This window comes from Bactrocera dorsalis, chromosome 5 (assembly GCF_023373825.1).
Source record: "Bactrocera dorsalis isolate Fly_Bdor chromosome 5, ASM2337382v1, whole genome shotgun sequence".
Taxonomy (NCBI): domain Eukaryota; kingdom Metazoa; phylum Arthropoda; class Insecta; order Diptera; family Tephritidae; genus Bactrocera; species Bactrocera dorsalis.
Window position 1 is genome coordinate 54,534,898 of NC_064307.1, and position 22,389 is coordinate 54,557,286.

The 22,389-nt window shown below is 38.3% G+C and overlaps 1 protein-coding gene across 3 annotated transcripts in view; it reads right to left on the reverse strand.

The window, feature by feature from the left end:
- Positions 1–22,389, reverse strand: part of LOC105233242 (IQ motif and SEC7 domain-containing protein 1) — a 139,855-nt gene that overhangs the window by 90,718 nt on the left and 26,748 nt on the right. The window contains exon 1 of one of the 3 annotated variants that reach the window (XM_049457984.1): positions 3,551–4,925. The exons of 1 other annotated variant lie outside the window; for it this stretch is intronic. In XM_049457984.1, coding sequence (XP_049313941.1) covers positions 3,551–3,576 — 26 coding nt within the window. In that variant the 5' untranslated portion in view covers positions 3,577–4,925. Of the gene's footprint in view, positions 1–3,550; positions 4,926–22,389 lie in introns of those variants that run through there. One more of the 3 variants, XM_049457982.1, reaches the window with a different exon arrangement.

Below are 22,389 nucleotides of genomic sequence, written 5' to 3' on the forward strand. Positions count from 1 at the left end.
ATCATCAGTTACTGTTGATGGCCTTCCTAGACGTGGTTCGTCGTCAACGCATTCTCAACCTTCTTTAAAAAATTTGTACCAATCAAAAACACTTGCTCGTGACAAACAATTATCACCGAAGGCCTCTTCCACCATTCTGAACGTTTCGGCACTAGAAATTTGATTCCGCACACAAAATGTAATGGAACTTCTATGTTGAATAATTTCTTATTTTTTATTGGCGTATTGAATAATTTCACCCGCGTAAAAATCGACGAATGCACTTTATGTACTTCAGAAAGCCAAGTATACTAAACACGAATGATTATTTTGATTTGACATTTACCACAGATGTCACTGACACTCATACCAAACTAGAAAAGAAATATTTCGAGGGAAGTCTTACTATTTTTTGTTTCCAGTAGTGTGATCTCTGAATTTTATTAAGAAACCTCCCAGGTGGACCAATATAAAGTCAAGTAGATACTTCAAAATCCTTATATTAAGCATATGAGATTTACATAGGCTATAGTATATTCGTATAACAATGCTAAATAATTTTGAGCAAAGGGGTAAGCTCATATAGAGGTGTAATTAAACCTCTTATTTTCTCACTCGCTCTGGTTATTTCCTTTCTTTCCATTAGTAATGCAAATGTGAGCCACAGCCAATTTCCTGAATCGATTGTGCACGAACTGGAACAAAGAATTTGACTCAATTGCGGACAATGTCAAATAAATTTTCGAACGAGTGAAAGGTGAAAAGGGAAAATTCAATTGAAGTGAAGGTTGCTGATGTTGACTGAAAGAGCCAATGTACATGAACCTTGGCATTTTCACAAAATAAACTTACACTTGCCAGCAAAACAGAAACAAAAAAGCTAAAAAGTAGAGAAAGAAAAAAAAAAAAAAACAAAATAAATAAAAAGAACGTATGTGTTTGTGAAATTGAAGAGAAAAAATAAATAAAGTAAAGGACGAGTGAATAATGGAAAACTTTATTATTCTCAGAATGTTCGACTACGATACGAGTATGAGCCAATAGTTCAAGGCGACTTATTTAACTCGTTCGCACATGCTTTTTCATGGTATGTTCGAATGCTAATGATGTTCTAAATAAAAAGGAGAGTTTATGTATATTAAGGGTGTTCCAAAATTAACGCACGATTTATTTATTGTATGAAATTTTCGAACTGCGGCCAAGCTTTTATTGCTTTGAAATATTATCCAATAACGAAAACACGTTGTTGTATCGTGCAACTCCTTAACGTCAACGACTTAGGTTAGTGATATGGTACACGTTGAGAGTAACAGAAGTAGAGTCCGGCCTCATCTCCTTGTTGTTTCGTAAAGGCAACAAGTTAGAAAAAGAATGCGTAATTTGGAAAAGTCATTTAGATTAATGGTTTAGGGATCATAAGAAACCTAGTAACAAAACAACTTTATTGACTTTATAAGTAGTGCGAAGTCGATGCATAACGAATTTTCTTATCTTAAATTCCTCCTTTTTTTCAGAGGAGCCACCTAACAGGGTTTCGTACTACGAGAAGATGATTTTTAAGTCTAAACAATTTTTTACTTAAAGAGTTTAAGCTGTAGATCCATTGGATACCTCTTGAGATTTCAAAAAAACATGTCTCTTTTCAGCCAATAAGCCTGGAAGTTTTTGAAGTCGATCTTGTTATGAAAATTTTACTGAATATAAAATAGTTCAGTAAATGCAATAATATATTTTTTTGTTCATTTGTTTATTCGGTTTAATCTTTAATAAAGCAACCCTCTTTCCATGCCTGAAATTGATTTGTTTTCACGCTTTGAAGAAGAATAAATTAGACGCGTTCATCATTTTCGAAGTGTTTTAAAAATACTTAGCTCCATTATTCTTACATACTAGTAGAATATAGAAATTTTTTTAAAGGTTGGACCAACAAGCAAGTACAAAAACATAATTGATCTATTAAAGATCTAATAAAAAAGTACATTAAAATTTTTTTAAGGACACAATCAAATTTCCGGACGATTAATACTTTGTGGGATACCAAATATTAATTAGCAAAATGTGTGTTTGTGAAAAGATTCGAAGTTTTTTGATTTCAAGCTACCTCTTTTTTTAATTTTTTGACCGATAATAAGAGTGCTAAATAACAACCCTGTTAAAATACCGTTTTCCCTATAGCCTCGCATAGTTATGTCAGCTTATCAAAATTACCAACATCCGGATTTCCAAGAATTTAAGAATCCTATATTTAAGTTAATATACACAAAATCCATTCTTTATAAACAAACTAACAACGTAATTTAATTATAGGCCATCCAATCACGGCTCAATCGAGCTATACACACACACCGGAAGTTAATAGAAAGGCACGGAGACAGTTCTAAAACGGCACAAGCGTGCCAAAACATACATACATACATATTCATTTCATTTGGAAATATATGAAACCATTTGCAACATATAAAGACACTTTAGCGGCAAAGCAACTGACACGCAGCTTAAACGCAGAAATCTGTTTCCGACATTCATATACATATAAGAGTTCATGTCGTTTGGTTTTGTTGTTGCGTTGTTGTTGGCAACAGGATGTCTGTGAGAAGGCGGGCGCTCAACAAAACGTGGTTGTCAAGCAGCCAAAAGAATGACCCACCGACCGACCGATAGAGTGGTAAAGCGACAGAACGCGGCGGTCTACCCTCAGCTGAGCTTAACTCTGCTCGGCACACCAACATAGTGAAGGCTATATTTTATCGATTTTTGTATTAGATTGGATAATAGGGCCTCTGGTGGAGAAAAGATGACAGAAACACTGTGTTTTTTTTTTATTATTATTGTTTTTATTACTAGCTTGAAAATAGGCAAAATGAAGAGGCGGAATGTAAGCATATCAAAAATGTATATTAAATACAAAAAGTTCTCCGAATGGTCGTTGTAAAAATAAATATGTCCTCAATGTGGAAGTAAGGCGTAGGGCACCAACATCACGTTATATTAAATAAATATGTGCTCAATGTGGAGGTGACGAGTACGGCGCCAACGTCGCGTGTAGGCGCTTGATTATTATGTATGAATGACAATTTAAGCTACAGAAAATGTGGTGACTTCTTTTGCTACAGATAGTGTTAGTGTTAAAAACTATAATGATATTATATGATTAAATTTTCAGCGGTTAATACATAAGTAAAAATTGAGCTGTTAGTGCCGAGTGACTCTTTTAAAAATAGAAATAAAGTGTTATCCGCGCTTTGTTGAGAAGTCTGCCCTGATGGCTTAACCTAACGTAACATACTCGGTCTGTTATGAGCTTGAGAGTAAGGACAAATTTTCTTTTCCACTGGAAACAAGCTTTTATATTTTCTGAACTCACGAAGAGTTTTTCGATTAAACTTTCATACATACTTAGATACAGCAACACAAAGTGTTCACAAACACATTAAAACGTCAGTTTAGTAACCCTAACCTCATTTCAGTGCCTACCACAGTATATGACTCAAAACAGCAAAATAGGCTATACTTTTCTTAAAAAACGGCAAAATCTATCAACTTGTTGTTTGAAAAGGATTACAACACTTACCAGTAAATGTCATTCGAGGTAAGCATATTGTTGCCGGCTATAATAGTTACAGTGCTACTACGAGCTATGTAAGTGATTGATGAACGATTTTTAGTTGTACGAAGGAGTTTATAAGGATTTGCGAATTTTCCGATTTTTTCGTGTGTTATGTTTTACGCGAAAGTAGTATATGATTATAAAAAATTATAGGCATATGTATATACTAATGTTTGTATGTAAAAGCGACGATTTTCATTTGAGATTAAATTGTATAAATTATAATATACTTTGTATATACTTATATTATTGATTAAATATGAATATAAGGTATATATATATGTACATGTATATGCGAATATCAATCAGTCAATGTTGCGCCCAATATTGTTGTAGAATATGGCCTGTATTATGTAGTGAGTATATTACAGTTATGTTAATGTTATTGAAACGATTGAAATCGGGTCTGCACACCAACACTTCACTACACATATGTATGTAAGTATGTGTGTATATCTAGGGTTGCAAATATGCTTGTTTGTATGTATGTAAGGCGCAGTTTTGAAACTTTTGCGGATTTGGACTGGGTTTCGTAATGTTTGATGATGTACAACGGACGGCTTTTGGTTGTTTTTGTTTTCCAATTTTAGCTTTTCATGTTGTTATTTTTTTATGCAAATATTTTGGTTGATGTTTTTATAGTTTGTATCACTTTTGTTCTTGTTTTTTATTTTCTTTTTTTAGTTTTAGCTCTTTTTATATTTATATTTTTGTTCTTGTTTTTAGTCAGTGTTTGCACTTTTCGCACAGCTTGTAGAAATCAGTTTACAACGTTGTTGTTGGTATGTAGAAGTGGTTGTTTGGTTGGGCGGGGTTGTTAGTTAGTATTTAACGGATTTACGCATAAATGTTTCGTTTTTCTGCAAATTTGCTATTTTGAAATTTTTTCTCGCAATACACACACACTCACGCTTGCATCATTGCGGCCCACCGCTGCGCTGTTTAAATTATTATATACATATGTATGTATGTATATAGTCGTGTGTGTATATTTTTGTATGTATTTCGCTAGTTCTTTCACCGTATACATACACAGCGATGACTGGCTGGTTGTCTGTTCAAAACGCAGACAGCAAGTCTGGAAAAGTTGTTTTATTCGACACTTTCCTGCTAAGCCACGAGCTTATTTGAAAAAAACAAAAAGCACTGCCACCGCAACAGAAAATATAGCCGCGATACTAATTTTAGCACAAACTTTTGCCCTGTTTCGCACTTAAGTGCAAGAAATAAGATGGTTTTTACAAAAATTATCTCTCAAACGTGTAAAATATCAAAAATACTTCATGCCGTTTGGTCGTGGTGGTCGACATGTTCTACCGAAAATTATAGACTAACTGAAAAATGCCGAGCGGTGAGCAAAGTATGCGGCAAAATACATAAAACACATAAGGGTTCGTTTGACGGTGCCACACAGTGCCTTCAGTGCAGTAATAACAATCTAAGCGTTGTTGTTATTGTTCGCTTGGGGCCCTCTTCAAAATTTTCCAACAGCGGATATGCGACAACGACCAGAGTAAAGCAAATGCTCGTCACTCGCTCACACAAAAACACAAACGAATAGACAACCGGCGCTAAGGGTTGTTTTGCAACACACAACGCAGGGTTGATATGAGGTGAGCGCATTTATAGTTATGAGCACCACCACCACCGTGTCAGTTCGAAAGTCATCAGCAGCAGCAACATTTACAAGCAAATGAGGGCGAGCATATGCAGTAGAATGCGTGCATTATTGGTAATTATGGAATTATATTTGATTACAAAGGTTGTTGGAGTTAAATTTCGAAATCTGTAATATAAAAGTGTGCACAAGGTATTAATAAAGGTGTTAGTTATAGCATATTTTCATTACATTCCAAACAGTGGAGAAAGAAGAGCCACATTTGCTGAGCGCAGAGGCATTATAAAAATTAATGCTCTTTTTCTCTTTCCTTCTCGCTCTCATCACTTGTCGCTCACACATCGCTCTCCGAATTGGAAGGGTTGAATTTCATTATTTAATTTAAAATGCAGTAATATTTAATAAAATTAAATTTGCGCGAGTTCAATGTCACAGCAATTGTAAAAAACAAAATTTCGAAAATTTGAATTATGTGGATGCAAAAAATGCTGATGAATCTGCTACTTACAACGGCATTGCCAACGCAAAACAGAATTTCGCCTTTTCTTGTTTTGTTTTCCCTTGTAGGTGGGAAAATCAAGATGAATGAAGGTGGGAAGGAAACTTAGTTAAAAGGGCGGAACTGAGATACAGGAAGTGACGAAATGAAAACACTTGTAAATATTGCAATTGTGTGGTGTACGCTACGAATGGGCGTTTACCGCTACGATGATTTAATAACAGGATTTTTGTTTTGTACTAGGTTAAAAAATAAGCCAAATTAAAGAAAAGAGGAAATAAGAATTAAATTAAACAGGGAAGGAAGGGAAGTATACGATACACTCCCAAGTTATTTCAGTTTCTGACCTGTACAGTCCTTGAATATGTCTAAAATAATTATTAAAACCATTTAATTAAAGCCAGGGTTCGGGTAGAGATGAATGTTAAATACTTTTGAAAGTTGAATCGAACTTAGGAGGGAAAAATATCTCGAGATATCGATTATTACTAAATTTCGTAAGATATCTTGTACTAAAACACGCTAAGTAAAGCCAATAACAGGAACAAATCATTTTGAGGGTATGTAGATACGCAACATTTTGATATCATTGGTACGTCTAATATACTGTCTTACAAGTATATACCAGATGTATACAAATATATTTTCTATAATATTAACTGGAACTAAATATATTGATTAAATAACGGGTTCTTAAAATTATGACCAATGAAAAACGGGTTCTTAAACGCACCCAATGAAAAAGAACACCAAGACGACCAAGGCAAACGAATTAAGGACTACGATTTTAGGGCATGCACCTGGAATGTTCAGTCCCTTAATAGGGAAGGTGCCGCTGCCCAGATGGTTGATGTCCTGAAGGCTGACATCACTGCCGTCCAAGAAATGGATAGACGGGACAAGGACTGAGACGAGTAGGTCCTTGTGGGATTTACTACAGTGGCCATATAAAGGAACGCAAATTTGGTGTAAGATTCGTGGTGGGGGAGAGACTCCGTCGCCGAGTACTGTCATTCACCCCGGTGGATGAACGTCTAGCCACAATCCGCATCTTGCGCCCACGCCCCGACGGCAGAGAAGGACGATGTGACCAAATATGCCTTCTAAGAGCGCTTGGAGCGCACCTATGAGAGCTGCTCCCGCCACGATTTCAAAATCGTTCTTGGCGACTTTAACGCCAGGGTGGGCAAAGAAGGTATCTTTAGCGATACGATCGGTAAATACAGCCTCCACGATGAAACATGCCCAAATGGGTTGAGGCTGAACGACTTCGCCGGGGCCCGAAATATGGTACTAGTCCTATAGATAACTAGATTTCAAGACCGGAGCATACTCTTGTAGAACCTCCAAAGGTAATCTAGTGACCGATGCCAAGAGCATACTAAAATTATGGAGGGAACACTTCTCCAGCTTGCTGAATGGCAGTGAAAATACAACGCCAGACGTTCCATTTCCCAGCCATGAAGAAGTTCGAATAGCAATTACCCGTTTGAAGAACAACAAAGCAGCTGGGGCCGATGGATTGCCGGCCGAGCTATTCAAACAAGACGGCGAAGAACTGATAAGGAGCATGCATAAGTTTCTTTGTAAAATATGGTCGGACGAAAGCATGCCCAACGATTGGAATTAAGTGTGCTCTGCCCATTCCACAAAAAAGGAAACTCCACAATCTGCGTCAACTGCCGTGGTATAAGCCTCCTCAACATCGCGTAGAAGGTTCTATAGAGCGTATTAAGTGAAAGATTAAAGCTCACCGTCAACAAACTGATTGGACCTTATCAGTGAGGCCTTAAACCTAGAAAAACAACAACTGACCAGATGTTCGCCATGCGCCAAATTTTGGAAAAGACACTTGAAACCCGTGTCGATTCTCCGCCACACACCACCACCTTTTCGTCGATTTCAAAGCTGCTTTCCACAGTACGAAAAAGGAGCTGCCTTTATGCCGCGGTGTCTGAATTTGGAATCCCGGTAAAACTAATTCGGCTGTGTAAACTGACGTTGAGCATCACCAAAAACGCCGTCAGGATCGGGAAGGACCTCTCCGAGCCGTTCGATAACAAACGAGGTTTCTGACAATGCGACTCCCTATAGTGCGACTTCTTTAATCTGCTGCTGGTGAAAATAGTTCGAGTTGCAGAACTACTTAATCGAGCAGGTATAATCTTTTATAAGAGTGTAAAGCTCCTGGCGTATGCCGATGATATTGATATCATCGGCCTCAACACCCGCGCCGTTGGTTATGCTTTCTCCAGACTGGACTTGCTTCCTTGGCAAATGGGTCTGGCAGTGAACGAGGGCAAGACGAAATATCTCCTGTCATCAAACAAACGGTCGTCGCACTCGCGACTTGGCTCTCACGATACTGTTGAAGGTCATAACTTTGAAGTTGTATATAATTTCGTCTATTTAGGAACCAGTATTAACACCACCAACAATGTCAGCCTGGAAATCCAACTCAGGATTACTCTTGCCAACAGGTGCTACTTCTGACTGAGTAGGCAATTTGAGAAGCAAAGTCCTCTCTCGACGAACAAAAGCCAAACTCTATAAGTCGCTCATAATTCCCGTTGTTGTTGTTGTTAACGGTTAGCTAATCCCCGTTAGGATGGTAAGGGTTGTTTGTGTTGTCGTCGAGGTCATCTAACGATAGGCCCAAGGAACGTGCTGTTTCGAGGGGGCGGACCAAAGGGAGGAAGGTGTTAGATGGGTAGGGTTTGTGGGGCATGCAAAGAGGTGGCCAGTGTCATGCGGAGACTCGTTGCATGCAGGACATACATAAGGTATGTCGGGGTCGATTCTGGATAAGTAGGAGTTTAACCTGCTACAGTATCCAGAACGAAGTTGCGCTAGGGTCACTCGCGCTTCTCGCGGCACTGTAGCTGGGTGATGGTTTGACTCCAAGAACGCCATTCACGGGAAGGGAGTCGGTGAAGGTGTTGATGGCTCCACTGTGAATGGCGGTCAGTGCCTGTCGAAAGTTTGTTGCGTCCGAAGTCTGGTCGGCGTACTGTTCGATGTCGTCGACATAGTCGAGGAATGTCTTCTTGATGCTCCTGGGAGGCGGTTCCGCTCCAAGCAGGTGGCTGCAAGGCTGATTCCTACGGAAACAACCCAGCAGGAACTGCCTGTAGAGGAGTTGATTATGCTCCTTTACAGGTAGCATGCGCGCCTCACTGTGGAGGTGTTCAATAGGAGACATCAAGAGGCATCCCGTCGTGGTCCGGAGTGCTGTATTCTGACAGGTCTGAAGTTTCCTCATCTGCGTACCACTGCATCCAGGCGACCATATTGGTGCTGCATAGTTGAGGACCGGCCGGCCGATTGCCTTGTATGTTGCCAGCAACGTTTCTTTCTCTTTTCCCCATGTGCAGCCGGCTAGCGACTTGAGGATTTTGTTGCGGCTCTGTACCTTAGCGATAATCGCGGTCGTATGGGGAGAGAAGGAGCATAGACTATCGAGGGTTACGCCTAAAATCTTAGGGTTATTGACAGTCGGAATTTTGACGCTATCGACTGCAATATTAAGTTCAAGTCTATACTCCTTCGTCCAGTTTGTGAATATCGTCGCTGTGGATTTGGTGGATGAAAGTTGGAGGTTTCGTGCAGTGAGGAAACGAGAAAGGTCGGAGAGGTAGCCGTTTACTTTCGAACACATGCCATCGATTCCATTGCCCGACGTCAATATCGTGCAGTGATCTGCGTACGAGGTTATGGAAACTCCCTCTGGTGGTTGGGGAAGTTTCTAGATACAGAAATTAAACAGTAACGGGGAGAGAACACCACCCTGCGGAACCCCCTGTTTAATTCTTCTTAGTTTAGATGTTTCACCTCGAAATAGTACGGATGACTGACGACCGTTCAGATAGTTCATGGTCCACCTCTTTAGCCCTGGAGGGAGAGTGGTTTTTTCGATGTCCTGCAGTAGCGTTGTGTGATTGACCGTGTCAAAAGCTTTTGACAGGTCCAACGCTACGAGGATCGTTCTTTCTCAGGGTGGCTTCTGGTTGAGGCCAAGAACTATCTGGGCGTTTATGGCGCTAAATGCTGTGGTGGTGCTGTGCACTTTGCGGAATCCATGCTGGTGGCTGGCTAGGCTCAGGTGGTGAGTGAAGAGCGGGAGTAACAAGGCCTCAAGTGTCTTCACTACTGGGGAGAGGAGAGTTATCGGACGATAAGATTCCCCTTTGTTGGCGGGTTTCCTAGGTTTCAGTAGTGGGATCACTCTTCCGACTTTCCACACATCGGGTATTTGAAGAGTGGTGAGCGACAGGTTGAGGACCTTGGTGAGATATTTTACTCCCGTCGAGCCTAGATGCTTTAACATTAGCATGTTGATTCCATCAGGGCCAATGGATCTGGAAGATTTTGCCTTGTTGATGACACCCTGAACCTCCTCATCGGTGAAAGTAAGTGGTGCGCAGTTGGTTTACAAGTCAGAGTGGGAGCTATGTTACCTGATTAAGCTCCTGACCGTAGAGGTCCTCAGTTGGCCACTCTGATTGAGTGGCGGCGCGGCGCACGAACTATGTGTAGATTGCACAGTCGTAGAGGCTTGTATCGCAGTATTGCGCAGGCAACATGGGGCCACGTAACGCGTGGTCCACTCCCTGTGGGTCTGAACAGGTCTTAAGATGGCTCCATCCATTGCATGTGTTACACCTGACCGAGGTGGAGTTTGGATGGAGCCTTTTTGCGCAGACGCAGCAGAAAAATTCCTCCGGGCCCGGGTTGGTCTCAACGCCAGCACGAGTCAGGAGGATACGGAGCAACCCTGCTGCAAGGCGTTGCTTCAATGACGACAAACACAAATTAGTACTCACCGATCCAAACCCCGTTTGGATCGCCGAAAAAACAGCCCTTGGTCGGATAAAATCCGAGTCAATTCCGGTGCGTAGAACCGGCTGTCGGGTCATAATTTCCGTCCTGCTATATGGTGCAGGGGCTTGGACGATGACAACAACCGATGAGTCGTCGTTGCGAGTTTTCGAGCGAAAGGTTCTGCGAAATATTTATGGTCCTTTACGCATTGGCCACGGCAAATATCGCATTCGATGGAACGATGAGCTGTACGAGATATATGACGACATTGACATAGTTCAGCGAATTAAAAGACAGCGGCTACGCTGGCTAGGTCATGTTGTCCGAATGAACGAAAACACTCCAGCTCAGAAAGTATTCGACGCAGTACCCGCCGGGGGAAGCAGAGGAGGAGGAAGACCTCCACTCCGTTGGAAGGACCAGGTGGAGAAGGACCTGGCTTCGCTTGGAATATCCGACTGGCGCGCTGTAGTTAACTCGGCTATAAGCACGTAAGCCAAATCACATTAAGTAAATTTTATGAAGATATTTTACATAAAGAACAATATATACTATATAAAAGTTTTGAAGCAAAGTTGCCACATATGAATATATGGGAGGTGGGTGTAATTTTCCTCAGTGGAGAGGTCACGCCCACTGTCAGACTATCTGTGATAAAGTTATTTGATACTCTTCAATGTTTCCGCATTTAAAGCATATATTTGTCATTGTCGTGGCAATAGTTTCAATTCTATCAATTTGTAACTTGGGGAGCTGTGAAACTGATAGGACTTTAAGAAGCTGAAGAATGGTTTATGTTTACCTGTAGCTGTAAATTTCATCTACGTACCTGAAATATAGAAAGATATATAATTGTTTAATACTCTTAATATAAAAATATGTACATATGTAAAATTTTATATATGTAGCAGTCATAAAAATAAAAATGCGAAAATTCTTGAAGGGCAAGAGCTCATACACCAACGAGCGCGATAACCGATCAGAAGCAAGCAGATTATCGACTACAATACACTGGAAGGCCTTATGTTAACAGTTATACTTTGCAGAATTATCTCTACAATAATTTACGGTGGCATCTTAATATTAATTTCAGAATTACCACCAAATATAATATTACTACAGATAGTCCACGAGGGCGATTTCTCGCATGAATTTAAAATCACAGGTCACCCAACACTTTCGCAGCTCATAAAATAAACATACTTGGTGCACATGTCTGCATCTAACATGTCAAGTTCTCATAGTTCAATTGTCAAACACAATTGTCTGCTCAATAGAATGTCAAAACAACGAGTTAACATACAAACAATTCAATTAACCATTGCGCATATTACAATTTTGGACAGTGAATAGACAAGCGAGAAGAAAGGCAGGCACGTTGGCATGGTTAAACAATTTATGTGTGACTTTCAATGCAACAATCATTAGTAACCAGGCGCAAATTGTGAGTACGAATTCGGTTGGATATGTCCGAAAATGCTTAAAGAAAACAGAAGAAGGTATTTCATCCAGAAACAAAAAAACTTGATCTAGGTTGTTTTAAAAAACTGAAAATTTCGTCAATAAATTTAATTTCGTGTCATCTACTGGAGAAGTTCGAGTCGAATTTAAAGCCAACAATTGCTTTTATCTAACTTGCCTCCCGTGTATATTTATCAACGAAAATGGTTTTATTGTTTTTCAAAATATTCCACATCAAGATTTATACACTTTTGCATGCGCTCAAACCAATTTTCGAAGTACTTTTTCCACTCCGATTGTGACACCTCCAAAACATGGTTTTTGAATGCTTCAACAGCATCTTCTGGCGACGAAAATCGTTGACCACGCATTATTTTCTTGATGTGTGGGAATAAAAAGAAGTCTTTGGGTGCCAAGTCAGGGCTGTACGGCGGATGACCCATCAATTCGACGTTTTAGCCGGTCAAAAAGGCGCTGGTTTAAGCCGATGTGTGAGAGCTCGCATTGTCATGGTGCACAATGATTCGTCTTCTCTTGTTCATTTTTCGAATTTCACCGAAGACTTCAGGCAAACAAATGGTGGTGTACCACTCAGAATTGACCGTCCTACGTTGCTCAAGCGGAACAGCCGCCACATGACCAGTTTTGCCGAAGAAACAGGCGACCATTTGCTTCGAAGTGCTTCTTCCACGAAAAACTTTCGTTGGATTTGGCTCGTCTTGGAAGACCCACACGGTCGATTGCTGTTTTGTTTCGGGCTCATACGCATACATCCATGATTCGTCACCTGTGACGATCTTATAAACGTCTTTTGAAGCACCACGATCGTATTTTTTCAGCATTTCTTTACACAAATCCACACGAGCCTTTTTTTGAGCGATTGCCAAATTGTGCGGGATCCAACGAGAATAAACCTTTCAGGTGTTCATGCAATATCGAATGTATGCTGGTGGGAGAAATGTATAGGTATGCCCCTATCTGAAGGTATGTTACATGACGGTCTTGCATTATCAGTTCACGTACGGCATCGATGTTTTCTGTCACAACGGCTGTTTTTGGACGACCTTCACGGAATTCGTCTTTTAGCGAGCGTCGGCCACGATTGAATTCGTTGTAACAGTTTTTCACAGCGCTATAGGATGATGCTTCATAACCATACAAAGATTTTAGTTCATCGATGCACTCTTGTCGTGATAATCCACGTCGAAAATTGTGAAAAATGATCGCACGAAAATGTTCACGAGTTAATTCCATTTTTTGGCCGAGATGAATTTTTTAATTCCCTGTAAATAAAACAATTCACGATTAAATGACAAAAAGTTCTGAGTGATGTTATGCTAAAAAATGTCAAACTTTCCAATGCAAATGTCAGATTGCACCTGGCAACACTTAGTGTTGCCTAGGCCAGAAATATATATAGCAGCCCTCGTATACAAAATAATATCCGCACGATTTCGATCAAGAAGTTGTTCGACCATAATTGTGACACCACTCCTGTTTCAGTCTCGGCGAATTCTTTTCAGGGTCCATTCTCTCGAGATATAAGAAAATTAATATGTCGCTGGAAGCCTTTGCTTCAAAAAGCACAGTATAATTGCTGTTTTGCTTCGAAAAATAATTTCAGTCTCGTCGATTTCTTGTCAGGTTCCATTCTTTTTCGATCAAAATTTTTTTAATACAAATCTGTAGGTCCACTTTCAAAATATCCATATCGGTTAAGTTTCGGAGCAATATTCGTTAGATTGAGGTTTACATAGGCTTCATTACTAAAAAATATTTTAATATTTTATTAGAAGCAATAGATTAAGTCATTAACTTTGCGAACCTCCCTTGTATAGAAGGCGAATTCAACAACTTTTGCATGACAATGCACAGAAAATGAGAGCATGAAATACGAGCGGGATGAACATATGGCCAAATAATCACAAATATACATAGTATATTTATGTTATATGTATGTGCATATATGCATGTAAGCTTGAATGTATTAGGTCTGTATGCAGATGTATACATTTACATACTTTGGTCATAGCTGGTGAATGCTTTATGATGAAGGCTTTTGTAACAGTTTTCATTTCAACACTTATTTTTGAGATTACTTTTTATTATTATTATGATTATTTACATATATATTTTTAAAGTTTTTTCAATTTATTTTGAATATAATACACGAGAGAAAAATGTCATTGAACTGCCACAAACAAAGATGCGGTCGCAAGCGGACAAAGCGCTGTAGAACTGTGGGTCTATGGAACGTTTTGATGATAATCACGATGTGATGATAATAGCAGCGGCAGCAGTTAGTTAGAAATGGGAATACAGATGTGCATACGACGGACAACAATGACAAAGGCAATGGACGACCAACAGGCGGCTGTTGGCAGCAACAACAACAGCAGGGAAATAAAAGCAGAAATCGCTGGAGGCGGCAAGCAAATCGCTGCTCAACAAAAAGCATTGTAAATAATGGTTTGTTGTTGTACTAGTTTTTGTTGTAGATGTGATGTTTTCTGCATGTTTTCGGTTCTGATGATGATTAATATGACGTATCCAGCTGATGCTATCGTCAACGATGGATGCTGTTTGTTGTTAACGCTGGCGATAATGATGCTGGTAATAGCGATGGCGTTGTACGAATTGTAGAAATGGAGCAAACGAGAGATTTTTACAAATAGCGCCAAAGTGCACTTAATGCTGAAGACACTTTAAGACGAAAACACACAAGAAAACAAAGGAGAGAAACAAACACAAAACAAAACACCGAAAGAAATAAGTAAGCAAAGGAAAAGAAAAATGCAATACAACAACAAAAGCAATAAAAATATATGCAACAAACAAAGGAAGAGTAAGAGAACTCATGCGGCATATGTATACGCATGCAATTACGTACACACTCACGTATGTATATGTATGTATAGATACATTCATACATATGTACATGCATATACACATACAACAACGGAGCGCCTCCAAGCCGCCTGTGCAAGCTTTGCAATAATCAACAACTCATAGCATTATGTACATATGTATGTACATACATACATATATAAGTCAAAATACATCGCACTGCAGGGCTGGCCTGACAAGTGCACGAGTATTTGCGATTACGACTCGAGTGTGTGCAAGCATTCTAGTAAAGGTATTGCAACGACAGCAACACGGTACAACTCTCGAAATGGAGCAGTTGGCGCATCGTGCTGCCATGCGGAAAAACAACAGCTGAAAGCGGCAATATGATGGAAAATGCAAGCAGCCACCACCGAGTTGCAACAGCAACAATAAAAATATCATCAACCATAAAAAATAACAACAAGAAAAAATAATACAATAGTGCTACAGCAGTAGCGACAATTCCATTCCATTTTTGTTGAATAAGCCAACATCACCCACAGTGACACTGTAATGCCACCTCCAAAACTAATTATCGCGGCACAGTGCGACGAACTGAGAAATATGTGCACAAAAAATCTAAAAACTGCTTGCTTTATACCAACGTCATTTGCTCAGGATTATTTTGTCTAATGAATACATACTTAAAGGAGGCCCTATACATGAGTTGAAGGCTTGTTGAAACAGTTGGCTGAGCATTCGGGAATTTGTATTCCAAGACCTGAGGTGATCCCCTAGAGTCCATTACGTTACGCAACTCTTTGAGCTGGGGCAGCGTAGGAGAATTACATTTTCAGCTGACCTCCTAAGCCTTTGTTGAGGTAAATTTTATAGCCCACGTAATCCGCAGCAAAATTGCCTTTGCCCGTGTTCCAAGAGATTAGTTCATAATTTTTTTGACAACCAAGTCCAAGGACTAAGTCTCGAAAAAACACCTCTTATTCTGTTTGAAACTAGGATAAAAACTACATAGTCTCTTGGCGCTACTATCGGACCTGTGGACGGCTACGGTGAAAAACCATGTATTTAGCTGTTTTTTGGATAACCTGTACAGCTACACTTCTTATTAAATGGGGACCGTTAAAATAGGTTAACAGCTTTCAACGTGCATTGCTGCGAAGTGTTTAAGCGCAACCTGAAACCCGGTAAAGGAAAAGTCGAAATTATTTTCAACAGACCGGTAGCCAATTTTATGCAGTGATCTCCAACAAAAGCATGAGTAAAGTCATTTCATATAAAACATGTCTTATTTTATATAAAAGCAGAACAATTCCCAATTAGATAGTTTCTTCCGGAAAGATACGCACAAATTTTACATACTACTGAGTGATTTCAGACGGATTACAATTAATTAGGCTTTCTTGTATTTGTACACGTTTTCGGAACTCTGGTGCGTTTTGAACTTAAGTAAGTCTTATTGATATTTGCTGAAGTTGGTGGCCGTATTGAAATTTCCCAGTTTTAACTGAATCTCATTTTCATGTTCCTTATCTTTTTCTACATCCGCACCTGGATGTGTAGCTACTTAAACCTTACTTTCCCTTAACCCTTGCGAAAGCTCGCGTTCATGTCCAAGAGCATGGCTACCACTCCGACTTTATTTTGATCTTTAGCCGCCATTTTCTTTTATTTATTAACACACATTTGTTGTATCGTTATCAACATTTTTCGAGTTTTCACTTAAGAACCACTGTAACTCGCCTAAAACACATTTTTCGCCTGCATCTCGTCATACCCGGTCGAGTGTGTACGAATACGTAGCGTGAAGTGGTTGGAACACACTCTTAGCTAACGGGGCATTGATGACGATGAAAATGACGACAATGACAAAGACGTAGGAGGATGGCTAGAAACAAAGCTGGGAGAAGCGAGAGGAAGTCGCTGGCGATGAGCTCAACGATGGTATAAAATATTACCATATGTGTGTTTGTTTACAGGCAGCAGGCAATAAAGCCTACCCATCACGAACGAGTGGGTCTTTTCAGACTCCAACGCTTCGTAGTAGAAAGCAATACCACTACAGCCGAAAGACATCACTTACGCTTCGGCTGACTTTATTTTTAGTACTCGCATGAAAATTGTTTTCATCTCGGTTGTTGCATTGCCACGCTCTATGGGGAGCGACGGTGGCGGCGCGCGGTGTGTGTGCTGCAGCGATGGATGCCCGGCACTCAGTGTTCGTGTCTATAAATCTACAAATTTACCAAGGCAACGTAAGTTAAATCGCTCGGTGCTGGCTTTCACGTCTTCATAGGCCTCAAGGCGGGCATATATACGTACATACCCACATATGTACATACATATGTACATGCGTATGTACCTATATACATATGTACAACTGTAAGCAATGAAATAGTAGTGGGCATTTATTAAAACAATTTAGACAAGATATTGATATCAATTACTTTTAAAATATAATTATGTAATATGTACTTATGTAACAGCCCAATTGCACTGATTTGAAAATTTTAAGTGATTATTCACTACAAAAATTTGGTAATAATTTGATTTTACGTATAAGTAATAATTTTTAATAGTAAGTTTTACAGTGCGGTGATCACACCCTTATACAGAGCAGCCAAATCTTCAAAAAGAAAGTGCAAAAATTGGTTGAGTGTTCAGTATCAATGCAATAACGTAGAAAAGAAGAACCAGAAAATAGAGGTCCGAGACGAATACTTTCAGGCGCGGTCGAGCTAAATATTGTCAGGCATGCCAAAACTCGTCTAAGATCCAGAACACATTAAATTTGCCGCGCGGGTTTATATAGTGAGAAGAAAGCTAAGAGATTATAATTTTTATGCTGCAACCCACTAAGGCTTCTTAGTTTTGAAAAAAGTTCGTAGCACGACTTCTGACTTGGCCAACCGACAAATGTAGAAACAAACTTTCGAGTGAAGACTCGAAAATTATTCTTTATGGTAGGAAACGATTTCAAGAATATGTGTGACACCTTCCTAGAAACCTTTAAAACATAGTGCGTCAAGTAACTATAATGATATGGTGACGTTTCTCCTAAAGAAGCGTTGGTCCGATCCACCGAATTGAAGGCATAATGAATCTGCACGCAAATGCCAATAATGGGGTGGATCAAAAAATTTAATGTTATTTTCGCTTGGTAAATTAAAAAATTGGATGATAGACACCTCTAAGAGAGTCTCTTCAAGTAGGTATTAATTGTAACGGGTAGGTCCTCCGCAAAACGGTTTTCTAATTTTTTCTTATTATCAGATGGAAAAATTTGTATCCGATTAGTTGACTTCAACATTTAAATCCTGTTTACTTAATGCAATAGAACCAGAGACAAAACCACTTAAAATTGTTAACAATTAAAAAAGATTTAGAGTGTTAGCACCTACTATTATTTCATTGCTCGCAGCTGTATATGCAAACATACATACTTAACGACTTTATGCATTTGGTGTACATGCGTTGTTACACTTTTAACAGCTTGTTGTTAGTTTTTTTCTCTTGCAGTTGGTACTTTAGCGCGTAATGAATGTGTATGCGTGTAAGTGTTTCGTTTAGTTTTTCTTTTAAACAGTTTTGAACACAAAATAGCACGACAGCTTAATGTACGGCAAACAAAAACAAACGTGGAAATATTTAATTAACAAAATTTCAGAAAACCCAATAACAATAATAACAACGTAAGCAGCTCAGCAGCAATCATAAACAAAAAGTGCTTAAATTTTTCAATTTTTCTACGCATAACAAAAGTTTTTTTTAATAAGCGTATTAATTAATGCGTTTATAAGTTTTCAGCTTAAATTTTCCTTTTGATAAGTTTTCCCACTACTGTGCTGTGTACTGTAATTGAAAATACCATGTTATTGTGTACATATATAAGAATAAAAAAAAAATAAAAAATAAAATTAAACAAGTAAGAAAGGGCTAAGTTCGGGTGGATCCGAACATTTTATACTCTTGCAACTATCAAGAATCAAAGTCAGGCAAATACATATGTACCTTCAGGTTTAAAATGTCAATCAGCGGATCGGAATCCAAGCAATTTTTCCAGTCCTCGAAACACTTTTTATAAGCACTCTTTGGGTTTGCTCCTTTGTTTTACTGGGCCAAATCTGGTAAATACGGTAATTGGTCGATGGTATTCATTAGCATTTTTGGCTTTAAATTCAGTCACAATGGTAGCTTAAGAAAAAATCAGTTTAACCGGGACGAATCGAGCAAGAACGCGTTTCATACCCAAAATATCCACCAAAATCATTCGAACAGACTCGAGAGAAAAGTCGAGCTATCTTGCCATCTCTCTAACAATTGCCTGACATTTTTCAAGCATATATACTCCACTCTTTAAATATTTCCATTTGTTGAAGACGCTGAAGGTCGTCCAGAATAAGACATGCCTTCAACGATCTTTCGACCGTCTTTGAAGGCTTTTTATCACTCGGAGGCTTGTATTTTTGAATTTCCAAGATTTGCAACGATTCTGCACAAAAAAGTTGGTTAGAAATACAAAATTTGAGATAAATTCTTTGAAAATTTTCTTTCTTAAATTTTTATCCATTGTAAAAATCGCAACCCACCACTGAGGTGTACCGACTTAAGCAGCTGCTGTATAAAAACTGGTGCCCTAATCGTGCTCCTACTTATTTGCCATAGTAATTAAGGACAGTCCTACTAGCTTAGCCAAATACATTGTTTTGAAATATCATTTACCCGGGCAGTTTAACTAAAATTTCAGGGTGCTTTTTTGTCGCAATATATGTAGTATATGGGAGTTGGGGTAGTGTCGACCCGATAGGTACTGGGGTTAAAATATTCGGTAATTAGGGGCTTAAATAGTTTTTTGGACAACTTTTAGCCATAAGGTGGCATACTTCTTAGGCATTATTCGTGCAAAATTGTATCCCGTTATATTAATTGCTTCTTGATTTGACACTGGAAATTGAAAGAATTTAATGGAATTTAAAATAAAATAAAGTGTTATAGTAGGCGTGGTGTCTGTGATATAGGGTGTAACAAAAATGTTTGATTCAAATCGGTCCGGATGGTCCCTAGATATGTGATTTCACATAAAAGTGAGCGCTGCCATGGCTATTGCAGCCATGTACGATGTTTCTCTAGCTTGCATAGGCGGACGGACGGCCAGACAGACATTCGGATTTCAAATCGTTTCTTCTTATTGATAATTTATATATAAGTATACCCCTATACCGTCAGGTGAGAAAATTGTTATACTCTGTAGCAACATGTTGCAAGAGTTATATGTATGTACACGTCGAATATGAAAAATAAAATAAATTTAAAATGTAGAAAATGAAAAACAAAACCAAGTTCTATAAAACAAAAATAAATCAAAACAAAATTATTCAAGTTAATTATAAAAAATATATAGTAAATTGCAGAAAGCAACAACAAAACCAAGTTCTACATTAAAAACAAATAAACCATTAAATCAAAACAGGAGACAAATTTGTATAAAAAACTATAAAAAAGTTATGTAAAATATTTTAAAACTAAAGACAGCAGTAATAAAATCCCAGTTTCATATTTTATTTTATTATGGTGGGCGTATTATACTTATGCATAAGTATGCAGAGATACTGTTCGGTTTATTGATACCCAGCAATGCGCGCTTCAGTTGTGGGCGCAGGCGAGCGGTTCAGTGCCCCAAATGCGTTTTATTTTGAAAAGGCGATAAGTGCATCATTAATTTGATATTTGCATCCAACACACAAAACTCGAGCGCATTCATTGACTTTCAATTTAATTATTTTCTTTACTTTTAGTGACTAGATGACCTGAACACCTCCATACGCTCTCTGGGTCAAGGTAGTGCCCACGGCTTTCATTCGTTCAAGACAAAGCAAGCAATAAGTGCTTTAAAATGGATATTTAATGCATTCAACTGTTTTGCTGAGTATGCGTTGGATGCATATGTCACACATCATCGATGAAGAGACGTTTAGTGTTCGTTCCTTAAGGGGTTAGGGGTAGTTAGAATTTTCAAAAAAATATTTTTTTTGCATTTTCGTTAAGTGAAATATCTTAAAAATATTCCTTGAAAATTTCACGTTGGTCCGATAATTAGTGTTTGAGTTATTCGACAAATAACAAAGAGAGCTCGGGCACTTTAAAGCGCTAGTGTGAAACTTTAAACGCGTTTTTCTCAAAACTGTGTTTTTTGAACTGGTGACAACTGTAACTCGAAAACCGTTGAGTAGATTTTAATGAAATTTACAATACTTTTACAATACATAATAAACTCGGGCCTGATCGAAGGATTTTTATTTTTTCGAAAATTTCGATTTTTTAAGACCAATTAACTGTTGATTTTTCTCAAAAATTTAGAAAAAAATTTACTGAGGCCGCCATTTTGTTAATTTTGAAAAAAAAAAATAAAATCCTTAGATCAGGCCCAGGATTATCTATTTAAAAAACTACTTTTTTTTGTCCGATTGATTTTAGATGAATCTCCAAGAACTTATGCTTGTCACCCCATGTACCTTTTTTGGAACAGGGTCAACACAAACAACTACGAGTATAACTTTGGAAATAAATTTTTTTTTTTAATTTTTGTGACTTCAAGTCAACACATCCTATAATAATGCCATATTACTACTTTTTTAATATAACACGACTTAATCGCAAAAAAAAATACTGAAAACTCAAATTTTTTCGTTCCTCTGACTACCCCTAACCCCTTAAGTGGAAGAGCTGAGTTTTTAGCAAGAACGATGAAATAATTGTGAGAACTGAAGAGAGATGTTTCTAGAGTTATATTATGGTGCATAAATGTAAGTAAAAATCTTTGACTTAAAGGCTTATTATCCTATTTAGGGGGTCATATACATTTGAAAATTTAAGGGGTATTCTCTTGCTCTTGCAAAACCCGGTGCACGGTGCAAGCATTGCAAATTTACAACGGCACAACAACAAACACACGCAGAAAAATATTTGCAAGGGCTGTGAAATATGTCAGACCAAAACCCGTGTATATTAGCGTGCAATGTCACGCAAAAATAAAATTGCAACCCTGTTGTAGTTGCCATTTTACATAAAGACATATTTTGACGTTAAATTGTTGAGGAAGGTAAATTTTAATTAGATTTTATAATATCTATTTAAATTATAAAGATTTGTTACAGTTTTTTTGTTAAAAATGTAAGCAGAAGGTGTGCCAATTCACAATAGCCATGCACAATAGTCATTTACAATAAATTGACTGAATCAGTCGCTCATATATCACTAGATTCTGCAATGGGTGCTCTCGTGCCCTTGTATATTTCGGTGTAGTATTTTTGCAATCTGCAATCTTGCAAGAGCAAGAGAATACCCCTATACTTTCTGGCATACGGGCGTAGTCGGAAATGGCTAGACCGATCGACTCAAAATATTTATCCAATCTTCATGTAATAAGGTAATGATTGAATAAGATTTTGATAATTTGGATTTTCTAAGCCAATATTTTATTCATAAAAGACGATTTCTTTTTTAGAAACTGTCATTTTGTTAACAATCAACATTTTTTGGTTTTTGTATTGCAGAGAA